Source organism: Gallinula chloropus, assembly GCF_964237585.1.
Source record: "Gallinula chloropus genome assembly, chromosome: 2".
NCBI classification, from domain to species: domain Eukaryota; kingdom Metazoa; phylum Chordata; class Aves; order Gruiformes; family Rallidae; genus Gallinula; species Gallinula chloropus.
The window spans coordinates 133360667-133385834 of record NC_140086.1 but is presented as its reverse complement, the minus strand read 5'-3'; the positions used below and the strand labels follow the sequence as shown (position 1 = coordinate 133385834).

Here is a 25168-nt window from a genome sequence, read left to right as displayed (position 1 = left end):
AGAAGTATCTGAGTTAGAAGGTTTAACATTGCTATTTACTTAGAGTATTTCTTTGCCTACCTAGTTTCAATCAAGGACAGAAAATATGCTGCTATTTTCAGAGCAATTAAACAAAATTTAGGAAAGAAATTAAAATTTCATTCAAGGATAATTTTGTGTTATTTTCCAAGCAAAGAAATTCAGCTACATAACCAAATGAATTGTGAGTGAAACAGTCAAAGTGTTTTAGATTCATGCAACACTATAACTCATCATATGTACGCTTTCTAAATTTATACCCTAGAAATAAGTTCCACTTGAGTGTTATAGTAGTTTACATTGAAGTAATAATGGACTTTTCTGAACTTCATACTCTTAATACTTTAATATATATCATCAGTAATAAGTCTTATTTAAATAGGCAAAGAAGCACAAGTATGGTTCCTCTTTTTTACTTTTTTTTTTAAACTGAGAGATACAACCTGCCATAACCCCTTTAAATTTAACTTATTTTACTGCTTTTTTGAGAAACTTGGTTTCTTACTTTTTCTGATCTGTGTGTTAGACAAGTTGCAGGTTTTCTTGGGTTGCTTTCATTAGGAAAAGAACATCTATGCTGGATTTTCATTATTCATACTTCTTCCTTACCATTACAGATAAAAAAATCATTTTCTTCAAATGTAGAAACACCTGAACAGAAGGGAGCCTCTGTTTATCTAACAGTTCTGTGGTCAGAATTTGGCTGAAAAAGCTGTCTTTCTGTTAAGTTTTTCTTAGAAATGAATCAACAAGTTTTTTTATTACTGTGTTCAATGCTTACTCTTTTCTCTATTCTTTCTCTATTATTTTTAACAGAAATATAGACATTTATGTATATTATCCAGCAAGGTATTTCCAGCATATATGCCTTGCTTGTAAATTTGTTTTGGATAGAGACATATACCTCAGTTTGTGTAGTCAGTTTCTGAGCAAGCTAGCAATCCATTTATGGTCCTTTGTCAAACACGAGAACGTGTTTTTACATTCCTGTTATCTATTCTAGTAAGTTTGAGCCTAGCTCAGAACAGTGTGTAATTATTATTACCTTTGATTAAGTCATTGCTGTTCATTAGCCAGACATATTTCTGCTTCCCTGAATTCTGAATACCAAATATATTACCTCCAGTTCTTAAAAAGATATTGTGATCAACTCAAGTTAGAATCATAGAATGATTCACTCGACAAGTCCCAGTCGACCTGGCCTTGAACACTGTCAGGGAGGGGACATCTACAAACTCTCTAGGCAACCTGCTCCAGTGCCTCACCACTGAATTTCTTCCTAATATCTAATCTGAATCTACCTTTTCTCAGTTTAAAGCCATTACCCCTTGTCCTATCACCACCTGCTCTGTAAATAGTCCCTCTCTGGCCTTCCCGTACATCCCCTTCATGTACTGGAAGGCTGCTACAGGGTCTCCCCAGAGTCTTCTCTTCTCGAGGCTGAGAGTTAATTCACCTGTTTTTTTTTCTCTAAAGTAACTCCAACACTGATTACTAAAACTGGTAGAACATGATTATATCATTACTACTTCCTTTCATCAACCTATATATGTAGGTACATAGAGATACCTAGTTAGAATTTTTGAGGCAGCAATTAAATGATTTTCCTTACATACTCTGTCTAAACAACATTGTTTCTCTAAGTTGAATGTCTTAATATAGACCAGCTATGCAATAGCTATAATTAGATATTTTTCTCTGTGTTAATGTATTAATGGCTATGTTGCCCCAAACTATCTAAAGAAGATACAAAATTAGTGTGATTAACTTATCTAGCCATTACATTGCCCATAGCTTTTAATAAAAAATATTAATAAAAGAGTTCATTATGCATGCCTCATATCTTGTCATAAATAGCCTGAAGTATACTTTAGTCTACATATTCTGTGTGTGTAGAACAGTTTCTAACTTTTTCAACTTATTAATTCATGGTCAGAGATCTCAAAATTCATAATATGTCAAAATTTTATATTTAGGGAGTTATAAGCAGCAAGGAGAAGTCACCTGGTCAGAATGTAGTTTATGAAAGACATTCATAAATTAAATCAGTCTGCTAGCCCACAAAGCTTGTAAGCTGTTTAGAAAACTTGGGATAAGTTTTTTCCCTGTGGAGTGGAATTTTCTCCTCTCTTCCTATGGATACATTGTGTGAAGTGTTTCAAGGCCTTCACAGTCTCTGCACGTCTCCTGCTTTTAACTGTAGTGAACTCACTCTATTACATTATTCTATTTCCAAAACTTCTGTGTTTCTGTTCAGAAAGTTGTAACTCCGTTATTAACAGTGATTTCCACACAGAGTTCTTGAATCACATTGGTAGGCTTGGTTTATGCCTCGGTGCTGTGACACGAATGCTCATTTTCTTGAATTAGTCTTGTAGTCTGACATGTTGCTGAGCAATAGCTCACTGCAGCTCTTAACAAGCTGCGCAGATGAACTTGGTAAGTACTTGGTTAAGTATCAGTGTGCCTGGTGATGTACGAAATAAATAGGAAGAAAGTATTGCACTGAAATATTTATAGTCTGAAGGTTTCACCCATTAATAGTTCATAGATATTGTCTTCAGGAATGAGTCCACTGAGGTGACTGGAACTACTCGTGCAAAAACAAGTTACATATATGCTTGCAATAAAGTCTTAAGAGACTTTAAACTTTAAAAGAGATTCCATTTCAGGACAGGGCTCTAACTGAACTTCAGCAATAAAAGCAAATCAAAACATAACAACATCTATCCCAAAGGAACCCTACTCCACTCAGCAAAAAGTTTAGTAGAGATATTTTCAAAAGAACCATTCCCTTTTTGTCACAAAAGGTTTGAAAATTTTATTTAGTATCTCTGTGAGGAAGAAATTTTTGCTGTTTAACACTTAACATAAGTGGTATATATATTTCATGTAAGATATGTTGTAATGATTCAATTTATGTTTTAGATGTAATTTCCTAACAACAAGTAGCTCAGTTATTTACATTTATGTTTCTCAACTCATACTTTAGTTTCTATGCAGTATGTTCATCTTTTTAAAGCACTGGTTTTTGGCATTTATCAGTATCTGTGTATATCCAAACAAAAATCCTGTCCAAATAATGTTCAAGCATAGTTCACAGTTATATGTAAAATCTGTACTTCAAAAAAAATTGTTGTGGATAGAAATATGATATGTACATACTAGAAGATTTTAAAACAAAACAACAAATGGAAATATTGCAAGTGTCAGATTCATAAAGTCAAAATACTAATTAAATAATCTACTTTCACAAATTGGTCGCGTATATCTGTAGTTATATTTTTTCCTAATGCATTGATTTTGTACAATAGAAATGATAATGATAAATTAGATATGAAAATTAAATTAGAAAAAAAAGACCTGATTTTTACCCTAATAACATTTGTTGAAAGGCCCTCTATACATCTGCACAGCAGCTGAAATTAAAACTGTAGGGTATTTTTTTTCCATCAGCAAAGATTAGGATAGTATTTAGTATTTAGCTAAATAAGGTTTTCTTTCCAATGAATTATAACTTAATCAAATAATTTTTCATATATGTTTTATATTAAAATATCAAAGGCAGATAATAGAAAGAAATATGATATACGCAGAGACACACATATCAATAGATTACCAATGACAAATGTTACTCTTTAGTGTACATGCACAACTCCTAAAGAGAAGCAGGGAACATAGTTAAATAAAGCAATTTTAAATTGCTACATTCCAATACAGTGTTTTCCAGAGTATGTGCAGATAATCAGATGTTTTCTAAGCACGTGTCCATTTGATTACTTAAATTCCAAATTGTGGTCTCTCTATTGAGTATGCAGAGGTAACTGGAAGGGCAAAGAAAATACAAGCATTTTTTGCATCAACAGGTGACAACAACAAACTGGTGGGGGTGAGAGGGGGGTAGGGTCAGAGGACTATACCTGCCCTGAATTGTACAGATAAATAAGAATGAAAAAAGATTTGGCAGAACTTTGACCCTTTTTCCTGCAGTGATGATCATGTTGCATGTACGTGGCTCGTGTTATGTGATACACATGAGAGCAGAGGGAGGACAAGAGCAGGACCACACACAGGTCTCTTCTTTGGATCTTCTCAAAGTCCTGCTGTTCCAAGTAGAGTGACTCAATGCGCTCAGAACTGATAAACCACCGGGAGTGAGGAGACAGCTTTCACTAGTCTGTACAAGTATCCTATTTAAGGGCTCAAACTTTGAATACTAAACTCCAGTTTAAACCACAAAGACTTGTATTTTCTTTGCACCACAGCACAACTGCAGTTTTTTAGCTGTGTACCAATCTGTATTCTTGTTCTCTCTTCGCTTTCATGGTCAAGTTAAGAAAAAAAAAAAACAACACCACTGCATTTTGTAAAATGTTTCCTTCAAATTAAAAAGTACGATCCAAATGTACTTAAGAAAACAATCAGCTAGACAATACAGGGCTCTCAGATATGCCTGTACGAAGTTATTGAAGGATTCATGGTGCTTTCGAAGTGACAGGCAGTCATTTCTGCAGTGGGTAGATTTAGGGGTATCTAGCAGTAAAATCGATTTAATTCCATTATTCAGCAGTAATCTTGAATACTGAGAAGAAGCTGCACACTCTAACCTGCGAGCCTATCATAGCTATCAAAATTAAGGAATTATTCTTTGCAGCATAAAATAGGAGTGGATCTGTGGAGCAAATTAGTTGGTTTTCCAACATCCATGTGTTCATTTTGGAGTTTTACTTAGAGCTGTTTTAACCTGGTTACATGGACTGAACACCCACATGCAGTCAGAGCATGTCTGCCCCTCCATTAAAAAGGAACCCAGTTTGCACAATCAAGACTGATCAGCATAGAATCATAGAATGGCATGGGTTGGAAGGGACTCCAAGGATCATAGAGTTCCAACCTCCCTGCCACAGGCAGGGCCACCAACCTCCAGGCCTGGATATACACAAGGTTGCACAGGGCCTCATCGAACATGGCCTTGAACATCTCCAGGGATGGGGCATCCACTACTTCTCTGGGCAGTCTGTTCCAGCACCTTACCACTCTCTCTGTAAAAAACTTCCCCCTAATATCTAATGTAAACCTCCCCTCCTTTAGCTTTAATCCACCCCCCCTTGTCCTGCCATTATCTACACCTTTAAAAAGTTGATTCCTCTCCTATTTATATGCTCCCTTCAGGTACTGGAAGGCTGCAATGAGGTCCCCCCCCAGCCTTCTCTTCTCTAGGCTGAACAAGCTCAGCTCCCTCAGCCTCTCTTCATAGGGGAGGTGCTCCAGCCCTCTAATCATTTTTGTGGCCCTCCTCTGAACCCTCTCCAACAGTTCTACATCTTTCCTGTATTGGGGGCCCCAGACCTGGACACAGTACTCCAGATGGGGCTTCACAAGGGCAGAGTAGAGAGGGACAATCACCTCTCTGTCCTTGCTGGCCAACCTGATGGAGCCCAGGATACCATTGGCCTTGCGAGCTGCAAGAGCACACTGCTGGCTCATGTTAAGTTTCTCATCTACTAGAATCCCCAAGTCCTTCTCAGCAGGGCTACTCTCAAGAAGCTCTTCTCCCAGTCTGTATCTATGTCTGGGATTCTTCCAGCCCAAGTGCAACACCTTACACTTGGCAGTGTTGAACCTCATTAGGTTCACCTGGGCCCACCTTTCCAGCCTGTCAAGATCCCTCTGGATGGCTTCCTTTCCTTCTGTTGTGTCAACCACACCACTCAGCTTGGTGTCATCCACAAACTTGCTGAAAGTGCACTCAATTCCATCATCGATGTCATGGATAAAGATGTTAAAGAGAACCGGTCCCAAGACAGACCCCTATGGGACACCGCTTGTCACTGGCCTCCACCTGGACATAGACCCATTGACCACCACCTTTTGGCTACGTTCTTTCAACCAGTTTCTTATCCACTGGATGGTCCACCCGTCAAATCCACATCTCTCCAATTTAGAGATAAGGATGTGATGGGGGACTGTGTCAAAGGTCTTGCACAAGTCCAGGTAGACAACAAGTCCAGCATTGCACACTGAAACGCAATGAACATACTCCTTTTAAGCACTAAATTGTAGATGCAACTAATAATACGATCTGTGTACTCAGTGACAAGATAGAAGTTCTCTAGTTTATGATACTGAGAAGTCAATCTGCTTTGAAATTGCCTTTTGACTGGAGCTATTTCCATCCACAGTGCATATAAAGTGACTAGAACACTAAGTCCTGAGACTAGTTTTTCTAATGCGAGGTGCATAACAGATAATGCAGAATCTTCTATTCACTCTTTAATATTTTAATTATTATTTTATTTTCTACTGTCCAGGAAAACAGAAATGGGAGTATAAAAGTGCCCTTCTAATACTCCAAAAATAGTACTTTGAAAGTGCTGTTAGGTACCTATCAAATACATATATAACCTAAATAGTTAGAGAGACTATAACATTTTGTTTCACTATTGTCAAGAGGGTGAAATGTCCTGTGTCCCTATGCAATATAAAAGCAAAAGTTTGGGGAGTCCATTACCCAATAGCCTTCCTCCATCTCTTAAAGCCAGGACCTTAATACAGAAATTGTAGTTCATGAAGAAGCTCAGCAGCTAAGACTTCAGCTGTCAGTGTGTTAGTAAGTTACTTCGAGACACTGAGAACACATGTCAAATTGCTAAAACACACAGCAACTTTGCATCTTAATATCCACTGCAACTTCCAAGCTGTAGAAAACAACTTTATTCCTAAACTTCTGTGATCCAGATAAATTAGCTGGATTAAACTACAACACATACTAATACATATCTAGTGACTTAAATTACTGCTAATGAAATGTAAAAAATAGGATATCCAAAACGAGTAAAAGGATCGCAGTAACATCAGACAGTTGAAGTCCAGGTCTGTACTCAGTTTAAATAAGGAGAAGCAGGAATATACTCTGAAGCAGGAGATACTACTCCATAGGATAAAAAAGAGAGGGGGAAAAAATGTTTTCAAGTCTGGTCTGCTCATCCCTGGGTGTGAACAGAAAAGTGTTTTACAATTACTAGAGTTTGTGATATGCAGTGATATGCTACTGTAGTATTCAGTATACAAAGTAGACTACAAAGTACTATACGCTGTTGATTTAGTCAAAAGTTCTGATTAATATAAAAAATTATGAAGCATGTGGATCCAATCACCAGGAAAGTATATCGGCCCTGAAAGGATGGATCACACCCCTGCAAGCAAGCTACAGCATATAGTTAGCAACGGCATACAGCATCACAGTATAATAACATAAAATGTATTGACAGCTTGCTTTTGTTACTCTGAAGTCATTTTCCACAGCCTCTGCCCAAAGTTTGTTACCAACAGACTGATTATCCCCAAATTTTATGCACACTGTTATTAAAAAGCATTGTAAATGCTCAGCAAGCATTTTCTGACTCCAAAAACTCCAGGTCCTTCTAGACCAAATATCATAGCAGCAAACAGTGCCACATGGTGTGTCTAATCTGCTTAACAGGTAACATCCAAAGCAGGTTTGCAAGTATTTAAAATACAATTATCAGCATGTCTTTGTTTATGCTTTTGCTCCAGTACTTCCCATCAGAAAAGCTAAATGCACAAGAAAAGAAATAGCTAAGAACCATCTATCCTTTTTCTTGACAAGAGGCAATACAATAGCAATTATACAACTGAGTTGACTGTATGGAGCCAGAGAGTTTATAGTAATCTGTAATTTTACCTTGGCATACAAACTTCAATTCCTTAGCATCTGTGACCGTGGTTCTTTTATCTGACCTCTTCTTTTCTGTCCGACGGTGGCTCCGTCTTTTCTTTGTCTCTCCCCAAAGATTCGATCCACCATGCATGCTTGGGATGTTCAGAATGGCAATTCCTTCCAGAGAAATATTGATTAAGTCTAGCTGAATTCCATCACACTGATTAGCAAGAAGAAAGAAGGGGGAAAAAAAAGAGAAAGCAGTAAAAAAGAAAGAAAAGTTAGAATATTCTACCTATCAGATATTTTTCTTCAGCAGTTCATCATTCTTAACACCATTAATTGTTTATTCAATGTTTATACCTAAGATACATACTTGAATCTAGAAAGGAGATAGGAACAGATCCTCATTCAGAAGGCAAAACATGATTTCTATTGAGCTCTTGATTGCTTAAGTGTAGGACTATTTGGTAGAGCCATGTTGTTATCTGATACCTATTCATTGACCCAAGTGAAATATATTTGTAGTTTCACTACAGATATTAGCAGAAAACCCTTTATAGTACAAAAATTTCTATAGCAATAACTGGATGTTTTCTGTTGCTTGTTCCAGATAAATTGCCTGTCTTACAATTTTGTAATGATACCTGCCATCATAACACCTGAGTCCCTTACACATGAACCTGAATATAGAAGTCCTTGCATACAGATCATTTACAGTTTCATGGAAAAGGGTCTAAGCAGGTCCTAAGAGCACAGAACACCATACCAATATTAGTTTCAATCCAAAGGCACAACTGGCACATTATCGTAGGGCTATGCCTGACTAGGAACTCTCACTAAGAGGTAAGATTAGTAAAACTGGGTATAGCAAAACACAGCTGCAGTAGCAGCACTTCTTACCCCAGAACACCAGTCAGTTCTCTGAAACAAGCAGCACTGCCAAAGGAAAACATGGGAGATGGAGCTAAAGAAGAGGTAGCAGTGCTCTAAAAGCCTCCCAAGACCTCCTGGATACACAAAAGAATTCTTACTCTGCAGGATAGTCCTTTCGGAGAGGGAATCATTGCTGTAAAGCACCTTGCATCACTAGTATTTCTGCTTTCTATAGCAACACTGGGCATTGAAGCATGTTATCAGTGTATGCTCCTTGCTAAATTTGGCTTCAAATTATATCTTAACTTCCAGAAGAATGGTTCAAAGACCTTATCAGCCTGTTCAGTGACAAACCACAGGATCTTCTCAGGTAGCAAAAGCCTACAACATTTGCAAACATTGTTCACCTGAGACACATTGGATGAGATGTACCCTGCTTGTTAGGCTACATCTAGCCTTCACAGGCTGTAATTTACTCAGGCTAAGTCCTCCTCCCCACACACTGTTTTAGGATTGGGGGGAAGCTCCTAACCCATACAAACCAGCAAAATACTGAAGAACCTCCACATAAGAAAAAAAAGACCCAGCTTCATATAATTATAGTTGAACCAGCAGGTGGAAGGCAAAGCAGCCAGTTCTACTTATTAATTCACTAAACCAGCCAAAGTCCCCCTAATTTATATACTTCTACCTTGGATAGTCATAGATAGGTTCTATGCCTCATAACATAACTAAAGAATATAGATATCCTGGTAAGTCACATCCTGGTAAGTTAGTGTAAAGAAGCATGCTTTGAAAACAAAAAATCCTACTCCTGTAATGTTTTGCAAGCCAATGCGGGTGGGGGGTGGGTGGGAAGGGGCAATCATGCATTTAAAATTGATTAGAGTCTTATTTTGTAATTCCAATATACAATAATCAGGAAGAAAGCTGGAAAAATAATTAACCATGCTTCAGTAACAGTCCACTGACAACTTGCAGTTTGCTGCTCTGTGGGTCACTGGCACTTTTTCCTCTCTGCCTAAACAGCTCTGAAGAAGAAAAGGAAAGTGCATCTCAAAGATAACTGTACATAGTTATTTATTTACCCTGAAAATTTCTGATATCACAAAACAGATCTGTATTATACTACATATTCTGCATCTTCTTAATTCTTCTAAGAAGTTTATAAATGTGGGTAGAGAAGAGTTTCAAAATTATGGTTTCCATTTCATATTTGCTCTTCAAGAATTAAATATTAAACCCGTGCATTGTATTTATAGAGGGGAACCTTTAAAGTCAAAAGACCTATTTGGAAGTGAGTTGGCAGATGTGTCAACTTCCATAATTGAAAGTGTAACTTTTTATCACATTTTTCTTATAAGAAAAAAGGCATGGATCTTCCCTGCTATTTTGGAAGCAAATTCGTAGTTCCCCCCCTATATTTTATATCTATTAAATATTAAGATGATTTTTTTACTAAAAATTCTGCTCATGTGTATGCTCACTTACTGCTATACATTCTAGATAAACAGATATTAATTTCATAATTAAAAGTAATCTTGTGTAAATACCCTGCAGGCCTCAATGAATCAAACACATACTGTGTGTCAGGCCTCCCACTGTCTTCAAGTGGAATGTACTGGCTGGATAATTAGATAGTACATATTTTTTAACCTTATTTGCATGCATATTATATCTTTTGCACACTGACAAGCAGCAGTAACAACAAAAGTCAGATTACCACAGGGAATTCCCACAAAGAAGTCTTCATTCCTTATAATTTGCAGCCTAAATTAAAATAATTTGATCTTTGACAAGGATGAAATGTCAAGCAGAAGGGGGTCCTCTACAAGCCACGGCCTGTGGCTTCTGAAATCTGCCTAATTTATGTCAGTCACTTCTTAATACATATTTAAGTATTACACGAGAAAGATGATAAATATGCAATCTGACACCTTTGGTATTTCCCTGCTGTTAATTTATAAAGGTCTGGCGTCCCCCAAACTGACTGGAATTATTTAAATAAAAGAAGAATTGTGAAATAGGATGGCACAGGGTCTGGCTTCCATTTTCACTCAATATTGAACACAGCAGGTAGTACACTAAGACAATTATTTGACTAGGCCTCAGAATCCCACAGTGACGAGGAACTTTCTGAATTAGTAAAGGAGGATTTCTTTTGTTCATACACAGAGAAGTTTGCGCTACAGGTAGCTCTGTGTTGTCCTAACACATTCATATGCTACAACAACAAAACACAGATGTGTTCTGCTCCTTTTTCTACCCTCTCCCCACCTCCCCAAATAATGCAGTGATGCTGCTAAGAATAAAAGCATGTTTATAAAATGTGGAGCATGCCTACCTAGATCAGAACTGAACACTAGCACTTCTATTTCTTTTTTGTCTTCTTTCCTAACTTCAGTCCCTTTCCAGGCATTATCTTTTATCATTCATTAGATCAAAATCTTTCAGATCATCTTGAAGTTGAGAATATATCCTTCCCTGAAAGCAGCTGAGACTAAGGCTTTGCTGTGCAACTAAGTGCACTATCATGCAAAACTATACAATCGTTCAGACTCCTTCCCTCAAGCCATCAATACCAGCTGGTACAGTAGGCTTCTTCTGGTCCCACAATGCTTTTACAGGGCTGCAGGTATGGACCATGTCATCTCCACTTACATTGGATCTATGCCTACCTTCATTAAATACCATTCACATGCCCTTTTTTCTGAAGTGTAATTAAAGTGTTAGTGCTCTAAAAGGTAGTCTCGTTTACTGCCACATTATCATTTTTTTTTCCCCTTCCTTTAGAATCTGTATTTCTCTCGTCCACTCCTTGGATCCTGATTTGGAAATAAAAACACTTCTTATTCTAAATAACACAATAATTTAGTGTTCCAACTTTGTTCTGTGTCTCACAATGAAAAAAATACAGGCAATGAGTGAGGCATGAAAGTCTATCAGGAAAGCCAAGCTTAATTAGGTTAGAAATCATATATGGGGTTTGCCTACAGAACTTTTGATCACTGTCTCCCAGCTCAGAGATACAGATCCTTAATCTTCATGGTCTTTGCTCATTCAAAATTTGGCTGTGGAGCAATTGCATTCTTTGTGTATTTTACCTGAGGGAAATGCGGTATCATACACCAGGCTCTCATTTACAGCAACATCCCCGAGGCAAGGGGCAGCAGGTTAAAAATCAGATGAAAACAGTGCTACTCCCAAGTGTTTATAACATACAAACAAGAAACATTACATACAAGCATAATGGCAAGCACTGTTCATTTAAATGCTATTAACTTATTGTAAATAAGTCTGTAAATAACTACCTCCTAACACTTCTTGTGTAAACACTTTGTAAACTCTTTCCCTTAGGATTTTTGTTTGTAAATGTAGGACTAATGATAATGACCAGGATAGATGAAGTGAATATTAACAAACATGTCTCATATACTGGCAATGTAACACTTATTTGGTAATAACGGTATTATTGATATGAATTGGTAATAATTATACAACTGGTATCAGCAGTTTCACAATCTTCCATGCATACTTTTTTGCTTTGGGATGTTAGTATTTCATACTTGGTTGCACGTGAATGTTTTCAAACATCACATCTTAAATGCTATGTAAGATTTTTTGCTGGATAGAAGTTTTTTCTTAGAAACCCCTGATCAATTCATATTTAATCAAGGTATTTATAACTTGCAATATATTAAAATCTAAACAAATGTGGTAAGTATGTATTACAAAAACTAATCAAGTGTCTTTCAGGCTACACATACTTAAACCCAAATGTGTGAAGCTGCATCTTGGGATGCAAGAGGTTTGTTTGGTTGACTTGTTTTAACCAGGGTTCTTGTTTGTTTTTGTTTTTTCATTTTTTAATCTAACATGTGAAACATGTTTCCACCTTAGAAATGAAACGTAACCACAAAACAGGTAAGTCTGGCACCACAGGTCTCAGTTTCAGTCTCAGTATCCTTTGCTACTGTTTTACTACCAGACCCTAGGTCCCTTAAGATCATTTCAGACTTTGCCTTTCAGGAACCTTTGTCCAGACTCTCACAGCTCTCAGCATACCTCTTCAAGCACCTCCTGCTGCTATACAAATAGTCCATTGACATGTACAGTTTCTCATTACTACTGGAAAGGAAAAGTACCATATCCTCTTCAGAAATTATTTCATTACTTAACTTAAATACTCAGGCTTGTATCTTTCATATTTTTCATTTACTTATTTATAAATATCAGCCTCCCCAAACAGTTTACGTAGTGTAGCCACTTATTCTAACAGCCAACAAAGCAGCAGTGGCACATTATTTTAAATTCCTATTTTGTCTATAACTATCCTGTGTCTTTTCAGTTAATGTTCAATGTGTAATGGAAAGATGACCCCTTGTGCAGAGAGAAAAGCTATTTAATGAAGGGGAATGATTCCAAAAAATATATATTCTTTAACCTTTATTCAGGAAAGTAAGTACAATTTTAGGGAATTGAGTTTTAAAGGTTATAAAAACTTGGGACCTAGAAATAATAAGATTTTTTTTTTATTTTAATCCTGCAGCAGCTCTCACTCCCTCCAACAGTCTTTCATTTTTCCATCTGACCTAGCCACACTCCCTATTGATTTCTAATGTTATATTTCACCTCTTGACCTCGTCTACTGTATTAAGACTTCACTAATCATCAAACTGAACTTTGTTCCAGTGTGCAGGGCTACACTACAAATAGACACGATAAAAATATTATTTTGGAATATAGGGTCGAAAGGATGCACACTGCTTTGCCTTGTTGGATTCAGGCACTCTGCACCCTTGCTCCCTGCATTTCAGCCAAACTAGTGACATTTCAAGGAGAAAGGCAACAATTAGTTTCTTACTTCTATTTCTACAGATTCATGCAGCTTCTTACAGGTGGCTGAGAAAGTTTCCGACGTGCCAAATTCAAAATACCAAAATTTGTTCTTCATTCTGAAACAAGAAAAAAGAAAAGAAAAAAGAAAGATCTTATTCACTATCAATATATGACAAAAGTGATCATCCTGTCTTCCATTATAAGTAATGGCAAAGGCTTGGGAACATGTGACATCCCATTTGAAATAGATGAGCTCATAATTTTCAAAGCTTAAATGTTGGTGTCAAGTTGTATGATATCCCCTAAAGGGATAACAGGAATGTGTTGAACTGACAGGTTCAAATGTACCTTTGACTTCTCTTTTTCAGCGACTATCAGAATATTTTTTTGTCACTTAACCAGTGACATGCCTCAAAAAAAATGTATCGATTTTATTTCATGTCTTACACCTACTATACAATTTCTGATTCATGGTTCAATCTGTATCCCACAAAATACTAGAATGTGCAAGCAGAGCACTCCTATGACGAAGAAGAGCCGAGACAAAAACATAGCTCACCTGAAGTTAGCTAAATGTAAAGGTAAATGCTGATCATTCATCATGACAAACAAGATATTCCAAGAAAATAAAAATTCCAGATGTAACAATCTTTAGATATTTTGCAGCAGGAGAGCTGTATTACCAGGAAATTAACTCATAGAAACATTTTAAATGAGTGATAGAATCTGAATTTTGAAGCTCATTAACAGATTCTGCAGAAGAATAAAACTAGGTATAAATGCTAGTAAATTACTTAGTTTATCATGACAGCAGGTAGAGATTACACTTTTTGCTTCTTAAACGCATAAAGGCTGCACTTCTGTTTTACCAGATTTACTGCACACTGTTAAATACAATCAGGACACCAGCAGTACCATTTCAAATAAGTACATGCAGTTTTGTTTAACTCTCATGAGTAATTATTATTCTGTAACAAAACAAGAAGCTAAGCAAAAAAAAAAACCCTAAAACCCAAAAACCCAGAAACTATTAGAATTCATTATTCACACTTAGGAATCAGATATGAAGAAAGTTCATCCACTCATAAAAGCTGTTCTCCGACACAGACACAGCACAGTGTGCCAGGAACTTGAAAATGACTGAGTTTGTATGAGCTACAAGTGGAGGAGGGTGAAACGCAGCTGTAGATGACTGTCGAACATGTCAGCAAACGTACAAATCCTATCCTTGGTACTTATTTCAAATTACACATAAAAGTCTATTTAGTGAGTCTTAAAGTCCATGTAATGGTTCTTAAAGTCCCAAAGGGAGAAGGGGCACTACAGCACTGTCTGTTCCCAGAAACCTGCAGGCACATGAGCCAGCAAATCCTGGTGCAGATGGGCCAACCTGGGCACCTGCATGGGGTGAGGAACAGACAAAAGTAGAGGGAAAGTGATACATCTCTGAAGAAAAAGGTACAGGCATTTCCAAAGTTTTTTGCACATGAATTCTGAAAATGTTTAGAAACAGTTTTCTGAGAATGTGCACTGGGATAAATGGCTTATTCTCAAAAGTGCTCTAACAACCAAGTGGGGTTAGACCAGATTCAGCTTCCAGACTCTAAAAGGCTATGAGTGGAAGTGACCTATGTTCCTTCTATACCTTCTATTTCTTTTGAAACAAGTGTGGTGAACAATGTTTTGAATTCCTCTTTGGTCTCTTTGGAAAATCTGAATGCAGCTATTTTGCTGCTACTTTCTACACGGGGATGATAAATAATGAAGCAATAAAAAAACCCTGCCACTATAAGTATTCATAGAAATATTTTGTCATTTCTTTTGACATTATTATTGAGTAAGATCAACAAGCCTTTGCATCATCTCCTCTGAGAGCCCTTCCTCTTGCTATTCTTTAATTTTTACCTCAAGTGAAGCATCTTTTCTTTTTCTTTATTGAAAAGCCTGATTTAAATTGACTTCTTAGCAGTCAATATAACTCTTAGACTTGCACGAAGATTAAACAGACAGATATATTTTAGAGTAATTCAGAATATATTGTGACTAATTATTTTGAGTTCAGGAAAACACAATCCAGAATTTTCAGTGCACTCAAGGATTAATAAAAAGTTTAAATCTATAAATAAAAACCTTGTAGAATTACATGACAGAAGATTAACTACATTTATCAGGTGAGGTTTTGATCTTAGATGTATTTCTCATTATTGTAGCTGCCATGGTTTTTACCCCTATCTGGCAAATAAGCACCACACAATCACTCGATCACTCGCCCCAGCAGAATGAGGAGGAATAGAATCAGGATGGTAAAGTGAGAAAACTAATGTATTGAGATAAGAATAGTTTAATAATTGAAAAAAAAAATTACTACTAAATTGCAATTAAAAGGAAAATAAAAAAATAAAACCCAAGAAAAAGAAGTGATACAAATGAAAAGAATTGCTGACCAATGCTCAGTAAATCCCAGACACCCCATCTAACCTTCCCCCCAGCCAACCTTCTACCCCAGCTATATATGCTGAGCATGATGTCCTATGGTACGGGATATCCCTTTGGTCAGCTGGGGTCAGCTGTCCCAGCTGTGTCCCCTTCCAACTCGTTGTGCACCCCCAGGCCACTCGCTGGTGGGGTGGGGTGAGAAACAGAAAAGGACTTGGGTCTGTGTAAGAATTGCACAGCAATAGCTGAAACATCTCTCTGTTATCAATGCTGTTTTCAGTGCAAATCCAAGCCAGAGCCCTAGACCAGCTGCTATGAAGAAAATGAACTCTATCCCAGCCAAAACCAGCACTGTAATATACACTAAAAGCTTCTATTAGACAAAAAAATGTAGCCTTGTGAGCGTATGCTCCTTTCAGTAGTTGACTACATCTGTTTTTAAGGACAGAAAGACCACATACTTGACAGCTTTTCCAGTACAAAGATAGATATAAATACAAATAATTTCATTCTTCATTTTCAAAAGGATCTACCAACTCCTTTCACCATCCATGAAATCGATTGTGTGGTTTCATTCAAATGCACTATATATTTTTTATGAAACAGAAAACTATATTAGATTTTCTATTATATGTACAAACACGAAGAATCAAGACAAATTATACTAAAATTTCCATAAGGAACACCAGTCTTTTTATTATAGTAAATATTTTTCTATTAATAAAATCTCTAAATTCATATCTTCCACTTGAATTCCTCTTTTGAATATATTTAATGACAAGTTTGCAGCAATAAAACTGTATGAAACCAAATCACAGGCTGCTGTCATGTCTGCTTTCTCTCTCTTCTAGAGAAGCTGATAATCTAGACTTGTTCAAACTTTTAATAAGAGATGACCAAAATAAAAATGAAATCTGTTTCAGTAAAAGGGAAAGGAAAAAAAAAATACAGTAGCACTTTTCTTTATGACTGGTTTTGTTGGAATAGGAAAGGGAATAGATTATTGTACAGGGAAGTGGTCTTGTATATGCTTCAAAGTGCATAGCTAAACTCTTAAACAACTTTGTGTTTGAAAATATGATATAAATAAAACATCAATCATGATTAAAGACTGACCTATCTAATCCTGCTATTGCATTACAGTATGTCAAAATATATATACAGTCTATGGAGGCAAGAACAACAAACCAAAACTGTACTTCAAGAGCCTTAACACTTTTTATGCTGGCGATGTTCCACACCCTCAAGTAACGGTAAATTTCCTGATGAATGGGACAACCCTCTTAAACAGGGATGAAAAAAATTGGCAAGACAGTATGGGAAGACTAATGCTGCCATTTTTTACAGCAATTCTGCAGTGTGCATAAATATCAGACTTAGAAACTTGGATATGTTTCTTGGGAAAGTTCAGCCTAATATTTGGTAATCAAGGCAAAACGATCAAAATAGTCTGTGATATGGGTTTGCTCCATTATCAGTTAATCAGAAACCCCCCTACTGCTAAAACTATTTTATCTAACCTTTCTGATTAAGCAATTACAAGGCATATCATTGAAAAATTGTCCTGTATCTAAATATGGAATTAGTAAATACTTTATTCTACACCTGAAAAGCATCCATACTTCACTGCAGTATGCACAAACTGTCAGAACATGCATAACAATAGAACAGGTACAGGCTGCTAATAAAAGGTCACAACAATAAAACAGGAATAAACTTCTATTCCAGTATTAAGGGTCTATAGTTGGGGCAAGAGCTTATTTGTAAGTTTGTCACACTTTCTAGCACATTCTATTTATACTCCTTATATTTATTATTTATATTTATTATTTATATTTATTATATTTATTTCCACTTTATATTAATTATGCAGTGTCAAGTTTCAATGACTTGAGCGAGCTAAAAATTTCTCCATCAGGAAATTTTTGTAAAATTTCAGCTGAAATACTTTGACCATTTTTGAAAATGACTGGAGAAAAACATGTATATTTGCTCATATTAGGCATGCTTGATAACATACACTTTGAACTCCTTTAATACAGCTACAGTCTTAGAGAAGAGATTTTAAATTTAGCACAAGGATGGCCTTGCATCAAGAATAAGCCTCTGACCATCTGCATGAAAATACATACAGAATTTAACTATATTAAGACCATTTGAAAATACATTCTGGGAAAGCTTTCCCCCCACCACCAATATTCTTATATGGCAGAAAAAGAACAAATTTTTGTCTTCAGTTCTGCCATCTTTTACCCTTTAACTCATACAAAGTACAGGGATTTTTATCCATGAAACTACTTGAATTTTGTTTTTTTCCAAGGTAAAGTCCTTGACAAATCCACTGCCAGGAAGCAATATCTACCAGAAATCTGTGCAAGAATGTCTGCTCATGGACAAGAAGCACTAGCTTTCCTCCTATACTGTTCCATAAAACATAATCCCTAAGCACTGCCTTTTGAAAACACTTCTTAATAAAACCCCCAACTATTCCAATTATGTTGCAGAAGTACTGTTTGTCACTGTGTGTCAAGAGTTGGTCTCAGTCTTTATCTCATACAGTTTCCAGCATAAAGCATAAAGCTCTCATTCTAAAAGCAGCATTCATGAATAACAGAATGTAATGAATTAAAAAAGAAAAAAATAATCCTTGGCCAATAAAAAAAAAAAAAAGACAGAACAGAAAAGAAGTCATATAGAGTGGATGCTTATCATCTCATTCACCACATTTCTGGAAGATGCTCAGAGTCAGGGGAAGTATTTAAAAGGAGCAGGTTTCTTTGGCTCCTTTTTCTTCCTTATTCACTTTTTTATCCACTGTTCCAAGGAAATGTGGAATAATGTGTAGAACTACCTCTGCAAGGTATCAAAAATACCAGAGAAATGGTCAGAAATGGAAGTGTGGGATAAAGGTGTATTTCCACAGCGGAGAAATTGTGAAGAGTCCAAGGGGATAAAGTGGCTGACAAGTATATGTGAGAAAAAAAGAGGAGATCATCATGAAGGAAAATAGAGGAATCAAGAAAGAAAAGGATGAGAAAAAGATAAGTACCTAATTTCAAAACACATTGAAGGTTTGCAATGCTGAAAGAAGAATGATGCTAAAATAAAGAAGGGAAGAAAATCATCCTAAAGGAGACCCAAGTAAAAACACATATTTCTGAAGTCTGAAAACACAGGTATTAAGGCCTAAAAATGAAACTGGGAATACAGGAAATGCCATATTGGGCAAAAGAGCTCAACATCTGTTCCAATATTCTGTCACTGACAGTGGTTAGTACCAGAGATTTTGGAGAACAGTATAAAACTCTGTGTAACATACAGCTGGGAATAATCTAGCTATAAGGAAGATATATTATTATTATTTATGATTCTATCAAATTGAAAGAGGGTATGTCTACCTTAGACATAAGGAAGAATTTTTTTTATAACGAGGGTGGTAAGACACTGGAACAGGTTGCCCAGAATGGCTGTGGATACCCCATCATTGGAAATGCTCTGCGTCAGGATGGACAAGCCTTTGAGAAACCTTGTCTGGTAAAAGATGTCCAGGGGGTTGGACCTCATTATCTTTAAAGGGAGGGGAGGGGAGGGGAGGGGAGGGGAGGGGAGGGGAGGGGAGGGGAGGGGAGGGGAGGGGAGGGGAGGGGAGGGAAGGGAAGGGAAGGGAAGGGAAGGGAAGGGAAGGGAAGGGAAGGGAAGGGAAGGGAAGGGAAGGGAAGGGAAGGGAAGGGAAGGGAAGGGAAGGGAAGGGAAGGGAAGGGAAGGGAAGGGAAGGGAAGGGAAGGGAAGGGAAGGGAAGGGAAGGGAAGGGAAGGGAAGGGAAGGGAAGGGAAGGGAAGGGAAGGGAAGGGAAGGGAAGGGAAGGGAAGGGAAGGGAAGGGAAGGGAAGGGAAGGGAAGGGAAGGGAAGGGAAGGGAAGGGAAGGGAAGGGAAGGGAAGGGAAGGGAAGGGAAGGGAAGGGAAGGGAAGGGAAGGGAAGGGAAGGGAAGGGAAGGGAAGGGAGCCAAATTCATGGATGCAAATTACCCATTTTAAAAAGAAAAACACACACACACACACACAACTTGTTTATGTTATTCCATGGCTGTGTTCTGCTTTATTAGAGTTTGGAATCTCCCACTGCCTTTTAAAAAAATACAATGATATAGAAGCCCTGGTGCTGGTTCTTATTGTATGGGGGAAAAAAAAAATATGTTTGCACCCAGGAACACTTGAGGCAGAAGCAGGTATGGAGGTCTGCTCCTACAACTGGGAATAAAACTGCTTGGAAACTCTACCATCTGTTTTTTCTCAGGTCGTGGAAAAGTTCCCTAAGGTGTGCCTGCAGTTGCTGCTTTTGATTTCTTGAGTCCCAGCCTGTGAGACATATATTCAAGAGTGAATGAAGTAAAATTTACAGAAGATTGTATGTCATTGTAATTGTACTTTATATTTCTGGTAATAAAAGTGTTCTGATATATTGGATTTTATGAAATTAAATACTGAATATCTGATAAATAAATAAAACAAAAAATATTTGAATGCTTCATACAATTCAAAATAAAGAATATTCTTATCAAGTCCTATCCATCTCACAGAAGTTTTCAATAGACAACATATTTTCCATCTTTTCTTACTGTTCATAAATCTATTATCTAGGTAATTTTATACTTAGGTAAAAATGATTTCACTGCAGCACATAATATATATTAATAAGAATGTATGACTTTTTCTAATGTTCTTCTTTTCTTTCCACTTCTGTCTTAACAATCATATAATTCCTGTTCTGCTTTATAATGAATCATACGCAAAGGTAAGGAAATAGCCAGTGGAGATGCACATCCATAAGAGATTTATGTGTGACTGGCATGATTTTAATAGAGACATCTTTGTCAATTTTTTTCTTTTTCTATTACCAGCTATACTAAAAATCTAAGTGTTAATCTCTTATGGAACATAGCATAAGCAGAGCCTGTAGAGATAAGTGCAGAAAAGTTTTAATCCTGAAAGAACAGTTCCAGTTTTTCACAATAAATAAAATTTTCACCTTATCACACAATGGAACCACCCATAGTTGGAAAGCTACACCATAAAAGCTTATGCCATTAAGTAACACTGTGAGATCATCTCTTCCTGACAATTATTAGTTCTACTGCTGCAAAGCTGCATTTGATTCCATTCTCTCTCCTACGTCACAGCACTGTTTTGCCCCGTAGCTTGCACTTCTATAAGCAGCTGGTCTGCACTGTCCACCTGCCTACCCCAACTCTCCAGCTTTCTGCCCACATTTTTTCCAAACTATATGCCTCTTCACTTCTACTCCTGTCTTCAGCTGTGCTCTAACATCCATCCGAGGAGACATTCCTGGACACCTTGTTCACTCTGACCACTTTCAGTAATGAGTACAAAACCCCAAAGAGTTGTAAACAGGGCCTTGCTATACTGAGTGACTGGGGTATAAAAATTCAGATGTCATTTAAAGTGATACACAGAGGAAAAAGACAAACAATCCTAACTTTAAAAAGGGATGGCTTCTCAGGGACAAGGTCTTGGGCTTAAAATAAATTGCTGAATGAAATGTTGGAGGAGTGCTTAACAACATTTGGGTGAATTGTGTTGTGATGCTCTAAATACTATGCAGTTTCCCATTTTCCAAATGGGAAGTAGGCATGACAAAAGAGAGAGGGGGGAGAAAAAAGGAAAAAAAGGAATGAAAAAAGGGGAGATTAAAATAGTACTGGGAAAAGTATGGAGAAAAAAATGGGGACGATCAAAATATTCAACACTTTGAATTCCTCTGCCTTGAAGGACGTAAAATCATGTATGCCATGTGGAGGATGAATAGGTATAACTAGACACCATCTCTCCCAAGAAAAGGCTAAAACAGGTAAGAACCTAGCTGGCAGTGGATACAACAAACAAAAGGTTTCTTAACAGAGCATGCTATTATGATGCTGAAGTCTTTGCAACAGGACGTTAAAAGTTAATCAGTTAAAAATGATTGGAAGGATTCGTGGCAGAAATAGCCACTGAAGTCCACATAAAAGCACCAGGAGGAACTTGATGACTTTTGAGCTGTGCCGCCAGCTGCATCTGTTCCGTTGCAACAGGACATTCATGAGAAGAAAGATGATGAATTTCTCCTAAAGTTACAGAAAAGTGGTAACACTCAACTGAGACAAACTACAGGAGGTTAACCTACATCACCTGTGATAAAAAACAGCTATTATAAAACGGTGGGATACCTGACTGATACAGTTTACAAGAGATTCCTCCATGTAAGAAGATCTCATCTGTGATAAAAATACCTGATTTAAATGAAGAATTTTGCTTTTGAATATATTAACAGTTATTAGTAGGACCAAAAAATCCACAGTTTAATGTCTTAAAATGTTTACTTAGAAAGTATCTTCATTATGTGTGTGATTTTGTCATTTTGCTCCTCTAAATGAACATTTCTGTAACACTTCTTAAATCCTTTGTGTCCATTCTCTATCATGAAGATTTCTGCTCTTAACATTTTATTTATTTTTATCTTGATATTTCCCCTCAGTTTCTTTCCCAAATTCCCCAGTCTTGGGAGCAGATGCTGAGGCACCAATGACTCATTAATCTGAAGAGGCTTTTTTATCATGAACAAAAATAAAGCCTCTAAACAGTTCCACATTTACCAGCCTCGGTTGTACTGGAGAGCCAACAAAGCTTTGTTTAAAGAAAAAAAAAAAATAGCCCTCTCTGTATATGTTTTAATAGCCCTACTATATCAGAGCAAGGTCATGGACCTTCACATTTCATCTTTAAATTGTGTCAGATGAATAAAACAATTTTCCTTCCCCTTACCCACTAATAAGGATATGTAAAAGCAGATATGACACTGAGTAGTACTTAAATTAATGAGACCATTGTTAAAGCAGTTCAGAGGTTCATGGACAGGTTTGCAAGGAGCAACTCCTCATTCGCAGCTTCACATACACAATTATCACTCTGTTTTGGAAAACAAACAAACAAATAGACATATAAACCAGTTTTGTTTCCCTATAACACAGGTGATTGTATGTACTTAAATAATCTTTTTTCTACCCGATATTTTAACTCCCACTGAAAAAATAAAGTATCTCAATACTGCTATTCAATTTTTGCCAAAAAAAATCCTTCCATTCCCTTAAAATACTTGAAGCACTATGCTTTATACCATTCCCAAGTAGGACGCAATCAGGAGACCAAGGGAAAGGAAAAAAGCAGCAAGCAATCAAATGCTTTAAGGGAAACAATGAGCAGCTCTTCTGTGCACACACAGGAGAAACATCAGATGCTGTGTAGGAGAAAATGTTTGACAAATTATTTTCTCCTTAGGATCCCTCCCAAAATACTTAAATCTCACAGGACTGGGGCAGGACTAAACACCTCTGCCCATCTGATTGGGATTCACAGGACTTCAAAGTTTCTTGGTTTTTTACTGAAAGAGCAGATTTATGAGTTTAGGAAGCCTTACCCTTTTCAAGCTTCATTGCCTTCTGATTCCATCATATGAGAAGGCAACTACCAAGAATTAAATGGCTTGTCTGAGATTTGGCTTAACACCATATTTAGCCATGCCAATGCATTTGTCTACCTGTGAACTAGACAGCTGCATTCCCACCAAAGATAAAAGACATCTACTCAGTGGAACTGAAGGTGTGATTCACCAGTCTTGAGTAGGCAGAACTGCTCTCCAGGCTTCACGAGAAATAACTGGCTCTCCACTGAACACAGAGAGAGCACTGACATCTAGTTTGTTTGTACACAGACACCATTAGAACCCTACACTGAGGTGTCTAATCTCTAACTGAAAAGCTATCACTTCAAAACACACCTCATTGGAAGAGACCCTTCCTCCCAAACCCTCCAAGAGAAATGAAGTCTCATTACTCCTCATTTTGAAAGTGCTTAGGTGGGACAAGGCATCCAAGCCTCCTTACACCTAAGGATGTCAGTAACTTGCCACAGAACCCAGGAACTTAACCCAGTCCACCCATGTTCCCTAAAATACCTTATAAACCAAAGGCAGCATGTCCCTCCTCTCCGTTCTCATCTTCCAGGAATTTACAAATAGGCATATAACCTCTATTTCTCTCCATGATATACATGGACGTTGTGCTACCTCATTTCCTACAGAAGAGCACAGCTGCCAGCTCTCAAGAAAGAACAGGTAGGTGAAACATGGGCCAATATTCATTCTCTTTGTAAAAGAAAAGTTCACAGTCATTAAATAACAGTACATTCATTTCTACTTTGTAGGGTAGGATGGGATCAGTTTTGGTTTTTTAAAAGGCCACTGATTTTTTAGAAACCTGAAAATATTACAATTAATGCTATATTTGTGAGTCTGTATTTTTAGGCAACGTTTTTTCCCCTGAAAACAACGCAGTCATCAGCTGTGGTTAAAAATGCTGCTCTGTAAATGTGCAGAGACTTCAGAATGCATTTTTAGTGTGGCAGCAGGCCTTTACTTAGTAGAAATCAGGACTTAGCATTGAAAATGCACATGGCAGCTGTATAAATAATAAATTCTACTACTATAACTACTTACCACCTTACTCTTCAAAATACAAATTTAGAAAACTTTCTGAACAGCAGCTAAAAGGATGAGGCAGGCTACCAGGCAGCGAGTAAAACTGAGAACACGGTAGTGGTTTCACTCCTTTACAAAGCTTCGCGACCAGGATTCATTCCATCAAAAATCTTGTTTCGGACTATCAGCAAATAACTGCTACATACCTGGCATGTCATTTGTTTCACTTGTTAGAATCCTGTAGTAGGCACACATATTGTTTTAATCCCTGCACTCCATTACAATGGAAAATACATGCAGCCAGGAAGAAATTTATACATGTTCAGAAGAATACCTAAAATAAATCTATGTGATTATATACATTCCACTTTGGGGAAGTGAATAGATATAGATCCTTTTCACTGGGATATATACAAAGATCACTTCAAGAAATTTTCTGCTATTCTAAGTTTTGGATAATCGTGTGCTACCGGGAGGGTAAATTTAGCATCAATGTCTAGCAGGACTCCTTCCTAGAGCCTGAGAATTGATGAGGAATCAACCTTTATGGGTGATAATTCTAAGCTATCAAGTAAGCTATCTAGTAAGTAGACCTGTATTTCTGCCTAAATTATTTGTTCTCTTCAGTGCTTTCAGTTTTACTTATACTACAGCTCCATATTGCATTTCTAATCATTACTTCACCCCAGCTTTTTAAAATCTCTCAGCTCCATGCTACCAGCTGTTGTTTTCTTTCCTAATGCACTTCACTTACAAGGGAAAAAAACCACCCCCACCCCCCCACCCCA

At 37.1% G+C, this 25168-nt stretch overlaps 1 protein-coding gene across 4 annotated transcripts in view; it reads right to left on the bottom strand.

The window, feature by feature from the left end:
• The window catches only part of DGKB (diacylglycerol kinase beta), a gene marked incomplete at both ends in the record, with an annotated part of 316588 nt that overhangs the window by 65653 nt on the left and 225767 nt on the right, over positions 1-25168 (bottom strand). For all 4 annotated transcript variants that reach the window (XM_084260022.1, XM_084260024.1, XM_084260023.1 and 1 more), the window contains 2 exons: positions 7724-7919; positions 13440-13530. In XM_084260022.1, the coding sequence (XP_084116148.1) occupies positions 7724-7919; positions 13440-13530 (287 nt within the window). The remainder of the gene's footprint in view (positions 1-7723; positions 7920-13439; positions 13531-25168) is intronic.